The 11279-nt window shown below is 52.7% G+C and overlaps 1 protein-coding gene across 1 annotated transcript; it reads left to right on the top strand.

Moving 5' to 3' along the window:
• The first annotated feature begins 187 nt into the window (after positions 1–187).
• Positions 188–9359, top strand: atg14 (autophagy related 14). The gene is made up of 11 exons (XM_034525403.1): positions 188–626; positions 952–1014; positions 1262–1304; positions 1416–1497; positions 4441–4678; positions 4764–4993; positions 6187–6304; positions 6394–6484; positions 6801–6886; positions 6975–7149; positions 8420–9359. Exons 1-11 carry the CDS (start codon positions 364–366, stop codon positions 8540–8542), a joined length of 1512 nt encoding a protein of 503 aa, XP_034381294.1. The 5' UTR covers positions 188–363; the 3' UTR covers positions 8543–9359.
• The last annotated feature ends 1920 nt before the right edge of the window (positions 9360–11279 follow it).

Below are 11279 nucleotides of genomic sequence, written 5' to 3'. Positions count from 1 at the left end.
TATAATATATATTACATTTAGAATTGATATAATAATAATATATATTACATATTATATTACAATATAATTCATATTATATAATAATAATATATTATATAATACATTATTCTGCATGAGGACCTTTTAGTCTATGAAGCAGTTTCCTTGACTCCGCCCACATCCCCTACGTCACTTCATAAACAAACCCGTCACGTGTTCAGAGGAAACCGGAAGTGGCGGACTCCTCGTTTGGCTCATCAAAACAAAAACATCTCCGGTTGAACCAACATGGCGGAGAAGAGTCGGCTCGTTTAACAGTCAGAGAACCAACATGGCGGACAGGAAGAAGCGCTCCTAGGAGGCGTCGGCTCCCTCTCCCCGGCCATGGCGTCCCCTGCGCGGCTCCCACTCGGCCCGCACCGCGCCGCCTCGTCCTCCGGCGGGCGGCCGCCCCTCCGGCCGCCCGCCGTGTATGCCGCTCACTCCGCGCCGGGCTGCGCGATGGTGGAGTCGGTGGACGACGCGGAGGGTCTGTACGTGGCGGTGGAGCGGTGCCCGCTGTGCAGCACGTCCCGCCGCAGGCTCACCTGCGCCCGGTGCGTCCGGGCCGGAGACTTCGTGTCCTTCGACGGGAGGAGCAGCGAAAGGTGTCGTTGACTTGTCGCCCGTTGTGGACCCCCGTTGAGCCCTTTATCCTCCGGCATTGTTCAGCAGTACACTGAACTCCACGCGGCGAAGCGGAGCTCGCTGCTCGGCGTGACACACGCGAATGACCGCAATGAGAACATATGTCAAATATACATATAAGTCAATTTATGGTTTTATGCACAGGTTGAATCTTTAATATCTCGTTCTGCTAAACTGACATGACCTCACTCTGGCTGTGTGCGTGTCTCCATACATATATATATATATATATATATATATATATATATATATATATATATATATATAATGTGTTTTTTGTTTCAGATACGTTGAGAAGTTGGAGCGGCTGAAGAAGCTGAAGGAGGAAAAGGAGCAGCTGCAGCACAGGTGAAGATGATCAGATGTCATGATGATGTCATGATGATGTCATGACCTTTTTAAGACAACCTCATCACCAACACACACTTTAAAAGTCAGGAAAACTATTAAAACTACATAGATATACAACTACAAGTGTGTGTGTGTGTGTGTGTGTGTGAATACAAATAAATACAACTACGTGGATACAAATTGTTGTTTTCTGGATGTAAACAAAGACCTCAAAGTTCTGATGTTCATGAACTCATCTCCTCAGAGTCATTCAGGACATGGACAGGAAGCTGCAGGCTGACGAGATGGTGAGTTAGTCCACAGGACTTAGACCGTTGTCCTTGGTGTGTGTATATATATATATATATATATATATGTGTGTGTGTGTGTGTGTGTGTGTGTGTGTGTGTGTTCCTCAGCAATGGAAGATCATGTCGTGTAAGATGAAGATCGAGCAGCTGAAGGAGGCGGTTGCTGGGGGCAACGAGGAGGTGAAGAGTGGTGAGTTCTGATCATGACATTTTCAGATGGATTTCTGAAGATGTGTTTAGTTTTACAGAATAATAAATGTTTCTTTACACTAAAAACATCATTCAGACAAAAGAGAAACATCTCTCATAGTCCACGTTGTAATAGCTCATGCTCCTGGTCTCTGGTGGTCCTCTTGGGTCCAGCTCATGCTCCTGGTCTCTGGTGGTCCTCTTGGGTCCAGCTCATACTCCTGGTCTCTGGTGGTCCTCTTGGGTCCAGCTCATACTCCTGTTCTCTGGTGGTCCTCTTGGGTCCAGCTCATACTCCTGTTCTCTGGTGGTCCTCTTGGGTCCAGCTCATACTCCTGGTCTCTGGTGGCCCTCTTGGGTCCAGCTCATACTCCTGGTCTCTGGTGGTCCTCTTGGGTCCAGCTCATGCTCCTGGTCTCTGGTGGTCCTCTTGGGTCCAGCTCATGCTCCTGTTCTCTGGTGGTCCTCTTGGGTCCAGCTCATGCTCCTGTTCTCTGGTGGTCCTCCTGGGTCCAGCTCATGCTCCTGTTCTCTGGTGGTCCTCTTGGGTCCAGCTCATACTCCTGGTCTCTGGTGGTCCTCTTGGGTCCAGCTCATGCTCCTGGTCTCTGGTGGTCCTCTTGGGTCCAGCTCATACTCCTGGTCTCTGGTGGTCCTCTTGGGTCCAGCTCATGCTCCTGTTCTCTGGTGGTCCTCTTGGGTCCAGCTCATGCTCCTGTTCTCTGGTGGTCCTCCTGGGTCCAGCTCATGCTCCTGTTCTCTGGTGGTCCTCCTGGGTCCAGCTCATGCTCCTGTTCTCTGGTGGTCCTCTTGGGTCCAGCTCATACTCCTGGTCTCTGGTGGTCCTCTTGGGTCCAGCTCATGCTCCTGGTCTCTGGTGGTCCTCTTGGGTCCAGCTCATACTCCTGGTCTCTGGTGGTCCTCTTGGGTCCAGCTCATACTCCTGGTCTCTGGTGGTCCTCTTGGGTCCAGCTCATACTCCTGGTCTCTGGTGGTCCTCTTGGGTCCAGCTCATGCTCCTGTTCTCTGGTGGTCCTCTTGGGTCCAGCTCATGCTCCTGGTCTCTGGTGGTCCTCTTGGGTCCAGCTCATGCTCCTGTTCTCTGGTGGTCCTCTTGGGTCCAGCTCATGCTCCTGGTCTCTGGTGGTCCTCTTGGGTCCAGCTCATGCTCCTGTTCTCTGGTGGTCCTCTTGGGTCCAGCTCATGCTCCTGGTCTCTGGTGGTCCTCTTGGGTCCAGCTCATGCTCCTGGTCTCTGGTGGTCCTCTTGGGTCCAGCTCATGCTCCTGGTCTCTGGTGGTCCTCTTGGGTCCAGCTCATGCTCCTGTTCTCTGGTGGTCCTCTTGGGTCCAGCTCATACTCCTGGTCTCTGGTGGTCCTCTTGGGTCCAGCTCATGCTCCTGTTCTCTGGTGGTCCTCTTGGGTCCAGCTCATGCTCCTGGTCTCTGGTGGTCCTCCTGGGTCCAGCTCATGCTCCTGTTCTCTGGTGGTCCTCTTGGGTCCAGCTCATGCTCCTGTTCTCTGGTGGTCCTCTTGGGTCCAGCTCATGCTCCTGGTCTCTGGTGGTCCTCCTGGGTCCAGCTCATGCTCCTGTTCTCTGGTGGTCCTCTTGGGTCCAGCTCATGCTCCTGTTCTCTGGTGGTCCTCCTGGGTCCAGCTCATGCTCCTGTTCTCTGGTGGTCCTCTTGGGTCCAGCTCATGCTCCTGGTCTCTGGTGGTCCTCTTGGGTCCAGCTCATGCTCCTGTTCTCTGGTGGTCCTCTTGGGTCCAGCTCATGCTCCTGGTCTCTGGTGGTCCTCTTGGGTCCAGCTCATGCTCCTGTTCTCTGGTGGTCCTCCTGGGTCCAGCTCATGCTCCTGTTCTCTGGTGGTCCTCCTGGGTCCAGCTCATGCTCCTGTTCTCTGGTGGTCCTCTTGGGTCCAGCTCATGCTCCTGTTCTCTGGTGGTCCTCCTGGGTCCAGCTCATGCTCCTGTTCTCTGGTGGTCCTCTTGGGTCCAGCTCATGCTCCTGTTCTCTGGTGGTCCTCTTGGGTCCAGCTCATGCTCCTGTTCTCTGGTGGTCCTCTTGGGTCCAGCTCATGCTCCTGGTCTCTGGTGGTCCTCCTGGGTCCAGCTCATGCTCCTGTTCTCTGGTGGTCCTCTTGGGTCCAGCTCATGCTCCTGTTCTCTGGTGGTCCTCTTGGGTCCAGCTCATGCTCCTGTTCTCTGGTGGTCCTCCTGGGTCCAGCTCATGCTCCTGTTCTCTGGTGGTCCTCTTGGGTCCAGCTCATGCTCCTGGTCTCTGGTGGTCCTCCTGGGTCCAGCTCATGCTCCTGTTCTCTGGTGGTCCTCTTGGGTCCAGCTCATGCTCCTGGTCTCTGGTGGTCCTCTTGGGTCCAGCTCATGCTCCTGTTCTCTGGTGGTCCTCCTGGGTCCAGCTCATGCTCCTGTTCTCTGGTGGTCCTCTTGGGTCCAGCTCATGCTCCTGGTCTCTGGTGGTCCTCTTGGGTCCAGCTCATGCTCCTGTTCTCTGGTGGTCCTCCTGGGTCCAGCTCATGCTCCTGTTCTCTGGTGGTCCTCTTGGGTCCAGCTCATGCTCCTGGTCTCTGGTGGTCCTCCTGGGTCCAGCTCATGCTCCTGTTCTCTGGTGGTCCTCTTGGGTCCAGCTCATGCTCCTGGTCTCTGGTGGTCCTCTTGGGTCCAGCTCATGCTCCTGTTCTCTGGTGGTCCTCCTGGGTCCAGCTCATGCTCCTGGTCTCTGGTGGTCCTCTTGGGTCCAGCTCATGCTCCTGTTCTCTGGTGGTCCTCTTGGGTCCAGCTCATGCTCCTGGTCTCTGGTGGTCCTCCTGGGTCCAGCTCATGCTCCTGTTCTCTGGTGGTCCTCTTGGGTCCAGCTCATGCTCCTGGTCTCTGGTGGTCCTCTTGGGTCCAGCTCATGCTCCTGTTCTCTGGTGGTCCTCCTGCAGATAAGGAGCTCCTCCTGCACTCTCAGGAGGAGAGCCAGCGGCTGCAGCGCCGGGCCGGACGGCACCAGGAAAAACGGGACAAGATCGAGCGTCACAACCGGCGCCTGGGGGACCTGCTGGAGAGACGCAGCCGGGAGCTGCAGGGCCGCCTGGGCCACCTGGCCGCTCTGAGGCGAGACCACATCCTGGAGCTCACCACCCACATCTTCCACACCCAGGAGGAGAAGCAGGGCAGCAGGTGAGACCACCCCAGGGACTCCTGTTTTCTTTTTTTATGAAATGTTCAAACTCACCTGACCTCTGCCCCTGCGTGTGTCACCCAGAGACCCCGCAGACGTGGTGGCAGATTGCGACCCCGCGTTGACCTCCAGCACGGTGAGCGAGCTGGCCGAGGCACGGAGGACCACCTACCTGTCGGGACGCTGGATCTGGGACGACCAGAACGGAGAGACCAGCATCAGCATCACGGGACCCCCCGTCACCCTGCCCAGCAACGGAGACTGCTCCGCCTACTACAGCTGGGTGGAGGAAAAGAGCACCAATCAGGGCCCAGGTGAGGGGGGGGCTTTACTCTGAGTGTTCTTGGTAACAAATAGTTAATAAATCGACGAGTCGACCAGCAGAAAATCAATCAGCCACTATTCAGATTATAGATTCTCTTGTTTAAGCTGCTCAAATGTCCTCTGACCTCCTGTCTCTGACCCTTTGACCTGCTGTCTCTGACCCTCTGACCTCCTGTCTCTGACCCTTTGACCTCCTGTCTCTGACCCTTTGACCTGCTGTCTCTGACCCTTTGACCTGCTGTCTCTGACCCTCTGACCTCCTGTCTCTGACCCTTTGACCTGCTGTCTCTGACCCTTTGACCTCCTGTCTCTGACCCTTTGACCTGCTGTCTCTGACCTGCTGTCTCTGACCCTTTGACCTCCTGTCTCTGACCCTTTGACCTCCTGTCTCTGACCCTTTGACCTCCTGTCTCTGACCCTTTGACCTGCTGTCTCTGACCCTCTGACCTCCTGTCTCTGACCTGCTGTCTCTGACCCTCTGACCTCCTGTCTCTGACCTGCTGTCTCTGACCCTTTGACCTGCTGTCTCTGACCCTTTGACCTGCTGTCTCTGACCCTCTGACCTCCTGTCTCTGACCCTTTGACCTGCTGTCTCTGACCCTCTGACCTCCTGTCTCTGACCCTTTGACCTCCTGTCTCTGACCCTTTGACCTGCTGTCTCTGACCTGCTGTCTCTGACCCTTTGACCTCCTGTCTCTGACCCTTTGACCTGCTGTCTCTGACCCTTTGACCTCCTGTCTCTGACCCTCTGACCTCCTGTCTCTGACCTGCTGTCTCTGACCCTCTGACCTGCTGTCTCTGACCCTTTGACCTCCTGTCTCTGACCTGCTGTCTCTGACCCTCTGACCTGCTGTCTCTGACCCTCTGACCTGCTGTCTCTGAACCTTTGACCTCCTGTCTCTGACCCTTTGACCTGTTGTCTCTGACCCTTTGACCTGTTGTCTCTGACCCTTTGACCTGTTGTCTCTGACCCTTTGACCTCCTGTCTCTGAACCTTTGACCTCCTGTCTCTGACCCTTTGACCTGTTGTCTCTGACCCTTTGACCTCCTGTCTCTGACCTGCTGTCTCTGACCCTTTGACCTCCTGTCTCTGACCCTTTGACCTGCTGTCTCTGACCCTTTGACCTCCTGTCTCTGACCCTTTGACCTCCTGTCTCTGACCCTTTGACCCCCGTCTCTACAGAGTTGGACCACATCAACCCGGCCCACACCGTCAGCGCTGCTCTCTGCTACGCCACACAGCTCGTCACCATCCTGTCTCACCTCCTGGACGTCAACCTGCCCAAGAAACTCTGCAACAGGTGAGACCAGAAACACCTGCTGTGCTGCCTTCACTCCCTCATCACAGCGTCGGTTAAACAGTGTCTTTTCATGTTTGTTTGTTCTTCAGTGAGTTCTGTGGAGAGAATCTGAGCCGATACCGCTTCACCAGAGCCCTGAGCAAACTCAACACCAACATCCTCCACCTCTGCTTCTCACAGGTCAGACGCTCTGAGAGTCTTTAAGACACTCTGAGACTCTTTAAGACACTCTGACACTCTGAGACACTCTGAGACTCTTTAAGACACTCTGAGACTCTTTAAGACACTCTGAGAGTCTTTAAGACACTCTGAGACACTCTGAGACTCTTTAAGACACTCTGAGACTCTTTAATTCAATTCAATTCAGTTTATTTTGTATAGCCCAATATCACAAATTTGCCTCAGAGAGCTTTAAGAGACTCTTCTGAGACACTGAGACTCATTTAGTCTCTCTGAGACAACAACTATTTAATGAGAAACACTCTTCTGTGTCCAGCATGTCAACAGTGAGAAGCTCCACCCTCATCACACTCTGAGGAACATCATGTTTCTGGTTGCCCCCGACAACAACAACCTGGGCAGGTGAGATGTCTTTTGGTCTTCGGACGCTTTTCATTTGTTTCTGGAGTATCTGACTGTTCCCTCCGGTCTGGTTTTGGTCCTGGTCCAGAACGGGTCCGTTTGAGGTGAGCGCAGACTTGGAGGAGTCAATGGAGTTTGTGGAGCCGGAGGCTGCAGGACCGGCGGAGGAGAGCGGAGACGAGGCTGTGACGGACGAGGAGACGGACCTGGGGACGGACTGGGAGACGGTGCCCAGTCCTCGATTCTGTGACATCCCATCACAGGTAGAAACACCTGGAGTTAGACCGTGTTCAGGTCTGTAGAGTTAGACCGTGTTCAGGTCTGTAGATGGTTAGACCGTGTTCAGGTCTGTAGGGTTAGACCGTGTTCAGGTCTGTAGAGTTAGACCGTGTTCAGGTCTGTAGAGGGTTAGACCGTGTTCATGTCTGTAGGGTTAGACCGTGTTCATGTCTGTAGAGGGTTAGACCGTGTTCATGTCTGTAGAGTTAGACCGTGTTCATGTCTGTAGGGTTAGACCGTGTTCATGTCTGTAGAGGGTTAGACCGTGTTCATGTCTGTAGAGGGTTAGACCGTGTTCATGTCTGTAGGGTTAGACCGTGTTCATGTCTGTAGAGGGTTAGACCGTGTTCATGTCTGTAGAGTTAGACCGTGTTCATGTCTGTAGGGTTAGACCGTGTTCATGTCTGTAGAGGGTTAGACCGTGTTCATGTCTGTAGAGTTAGACCGTGTTCATGTCTGTAGAGTTAGACCGTGTTCATGTCTGTAGAGTTAGACCGTGTTCAGGTCTGTAGAGTTAGACCGTGTTCATGTCTGTAGAGTTAGACCGTGTTCAGGTCTGTAGAGTTAGACCGTGTTCAGGTCTGTAGAGTTAGACCGTGTTCATGTCTGTAGAGTTAGACCGTGTTCAGGTCTGTAGGGTTAGACCGTGTTCATGTCTGTAGAGTTAGACCGTGTTCAGGTCTGTAGAGTTAGACCGTGTTCAGGTCTGTAGAGTTAGACCGTGTTCAGGTCTGTAGAGTTAGACCGTGTTCAGGTCTGTAGAGTTAGACCGTGTTCAGGTCTGTAGGGTTAGACCGTGTTCATGTCTGTAGAGTTAGACCGTGTTCATGTCTGTAGAGGGTTAGACCGTGTTCATGTCTGTAGAGTTAGACCGTGTTCATGTCTGTAGAGTTAGACCGTGTTCATGTCTGTAGAGTTAGACCGTGTTCATGTCTGTAGAGGGTTTGACCGGGTTCAGGTCTGTAGAGGGTTTGACCGTGTTCAGGTCTGTAGAGGGTTAGACCGTGTTCAGGTCTGTAGAGTTAGACCGTGTTCAGGTCTGTAGAGTTAGACCGTGTTCATGTCTGTAGAGTTAGACCGTGTTCAGGTCTGTAGAGTTAGACCGTGTTCATGTCTGTAGAGGGTTTGACCGGGTTCAGGTCTGTAGAGGGTTAGACCGGGTTCAGGTCTGTAGAGGGTTAGACCGGGTTCAGGTCTGTAGAGTTTATCATGGTCTATGATGTTATAACATGCCCCTCCTCCTCCCCCCTCCAGTCCATGGATCTTTCCCAGAGTGCATTGCAGGTGTCCCAGCCCTCTGCCAACACTGGAGGGATGATCTCGTCTGCTGCTGCCTCTGTCACTTCCTGGTTCAGGGCTTACACCGGCCAGCGCTAAACCGGACCAGAACCATGGGACCTGAACCACTCTGGATCGAACTGGTTCATGTCTGGACTCCTGGAGGTCTCAAACTTTAGACTGGGGTCCGGTCAGGCTGGTTCTGAATCTTTAACGCAACTTCCTGCAGACTCTAAACATCGGACCCACGAGGACCCACGAGGACCCACGAGGACCCACGAGGACCCACGAGGACCCACGAGGACCCACGAGGACCCATGAGGGATCGTCTTCGCTTGAAGCTTCAGAAAGTCCTGTTGAGATTATTTAATTTACTGAATTTAAAGTGAACTCTTAATTCAGATTAAATATTTAGTCCCCCATGTTTATAATCTATAACCAGGATGTATAAACATGTAATAACTGGTTTATTATCACACAGGACATCAGGGGGTCTGACCAATGAGGGGCCACCAAACCATGGATCAATAATTCAATTGATTCATGGATCAAGACTTCAGTATCAGATCGGTCCGTCAGGTTCATATATAATCAATATGTTTCAGATCGGAGTCAGATGATCAATATTAATAACAGTGTGTTATAAATGTGTATTACACGTTTATAAACTGATACAAAATGATACATGTAGGGGACTTAAATGTAGGTTTTAATAACATATAATATCCTGTCTGACTTCCCCGCGGCTCGTTCTACGGGACGTTCCCCGTGGTTCTCCGGGTTTGGAGCAGCGGGTCCGTCAGAACTGAGTGTAAACGTTTCTTTGAAGGCTTGAGAACCCAGTTCTCCTTCAACGGGTCAAAGTGTGTTTTAAAGTGTGTTCAAAATAAAATCCTGTTTCCTGTTTTGAACTCAACGTTTCTTTAAAACTTCTTCCTTCACGTGTTTAACGTTCCTGAAGTTTGTTCTTTCTGCATTAAACTCATAAAAGGTTTTACATGAACATCTATTATATATTAATATATTTATTATACTAACATCAGAGTGAATCCATCTCAAATTCACATTATTCTGTTCCTCTTTAATACGCTTTGGTGCACGTGACAGTTACGTGCACACTGATCTCTTGAGCTGCAGATTAGAATTAGCTATGTTTGGCATGCGGGTTAGGGTTCCCCCCCCTAGTGTTAGGGGTTACCCCCCTCAGGGTTAGGGTTCCCCCCCCCTAGTGTTATGGGTTACCCCCCTCAGGGTTAGGGTTACCCCCCACTAGGATTAGGGGTTACCCCCCTCAGGGTTAGGGTTACCCCCCCCCTAGGGTTAGGGGTTACCCCCCTCAGGGTTAGGGTTACCCCCCACTAGGATTAGGGGTTACCCCCCCCCCTAGTGTTAGAGGTTACCCCCCTAGGGTTAGGGTCACCCACCTAGTGTTAGGGTTACCCCCCTCAGGGTTAGGGTTACCCCCCTAGGGTTAGGGTCACCCACCTAGTGTTAGAGGTTACCCCCCTAGGGTTAGGGCTTACCCCCCCCTAGGGTTAGGGGTTACCCCCCTCAGGGTTAGGGTTACCCCCCTCAGGGTTAGGGGTTACCCCCCCCCCCCCCCTAGTGTTAGGGTTACCCCCCTCAGGGTTAGGGCTTACCCCCCCCTAGGGTTAGGGGTTACCCCCCTCAGGGTTAGGGTTACCCCCCTCAGGGTTAGGGTTACCCCCCTAGGGTTAGGGTCACCCACCTAGTGTTAGAGGTTACCCCCCTAGGGTTAGGGCTTACCCCCCCCTAGGGTTAGGGGTTACCCCCCTCAGGGTTAGGGTTACCCCCCTCAGGGTTAGGGGTTACCCCCCCCCCCCCCTAGTGTTAGGGTTACCCCCCTCAGGGTTAGGGCTTACCCCCCCCTAGGGTTAGGGGTTACCCCCCTCAGGGTTAGGGTTACCCCCCTCAGGGTTAGGGGTTACCCCCCCCCCCCCCCCCCTAGTGTTAGGGTTACCCCCCTCAGGGTTAGGGTTACCCCCCTAGGGTTAGAGCCTTCAGGGTTAGGGGTTACCCCCCTAGGGTTAGAGCCTTCAGGGTTAGGGGTTACCCCCCCTAGAGTTAGGGTTACCCCCCTAGGGTTAGGGGTTACCCCCCCCTAGTGTTAGAGGTTGGGATTACCCCCCTCAGGGTTACCCCTAACCCTAATCTGTGAATGTGAAGACCAACGAGGAAGAGCAGAGTGTCGTTGCTCCGTTTGTCCACCAGAAAGCGCCAAAGCCTTCACTGACATGCCCCAAAAGAGAAGAGGGCGGAGTTTATCAACCGGCTCCGCCTCTCTCTGAACATGCCTTCGTTTAGTGTGTTCATTAATAAATAATAATAATTTACTGATTCTCAAACATTTGAGTCAAAGACGATCAGCAAATGTTTCACGTTGGTTAAAATATGATCGAGATCGTTCGTCACATGACTCGGTCACGTGACCAGTCTGTGACGCAATAGGTCTGTTCCTGCTGTGGTATCGACATGACCCACCCTCCTCTGGCTCTGATTGACTGACCCGGATATTCTTACCAAGACTACGAGCCAATCGGAGGCAGAGGAGGGCGGGTCATGTTGTCCATGTAGCAGGGTTCCTAATGACCTTTGACCCCAGGATTAAACTTCTGCCATGTTTTCTTGGGATAGTGTGTCATCTTAACTTGAGAAACATGTTGAAGAAGTTCATCCTCTGAGGAGCAGGAAGCAGGAGGCGGGTCCTGAGCTTTGGGCCACGTCACATGATTCTTGTCCTGGAGCTTTCAGCTGCATTCCTACACACTATGTGGTAAGTAACCGAGTTATTCATCCACGCTAAAGATTAGTGTGT

This window comes from Cyclopterus lumpus, chromosome 22 (assembly GCF_009769545.1).
Source record: "Cyclopterus lumpus isolate fCycLum1 chromosome 22, fCycLum1.pri, whole genome shotgun sequence".
NCBI lineage: Eukaryota > Metazoa > Chordata > Actinopteri > Perciformes > Cyclopteridae > Cyclopterus > Cyclopterus lumpus.
Note: the sequence above shows the minus strand (reverse complement) of the source record. Positions and strands in the feature narration are given on the sequence as shown.

Excerpts from the sequence above, each read along its gene's own strand:
- atg14 (XM_034525403.1), top strand. The coding sequence starts at position 364 with ATGGCGTCCCCTGCGCGGCTCCCACTCGGCCCGCACCGCGCCGCCTCG. Across the intron at positions 1,015-1,261 it reads AAGGAGCAGCTGCAGCACAG|AGTCATTCAGGACATGGACA; the intron begins GTGAAGATGATC and ends TCATCTCCTCAG. Across the intron at positions 4,679-4,763 it reads GAGGAGAAGCAGGGCAGCAG|AGACCCCGCAGACGTGGTGG; the intron begins GTGAGACCACCC and ends TGTGTCACCCAG.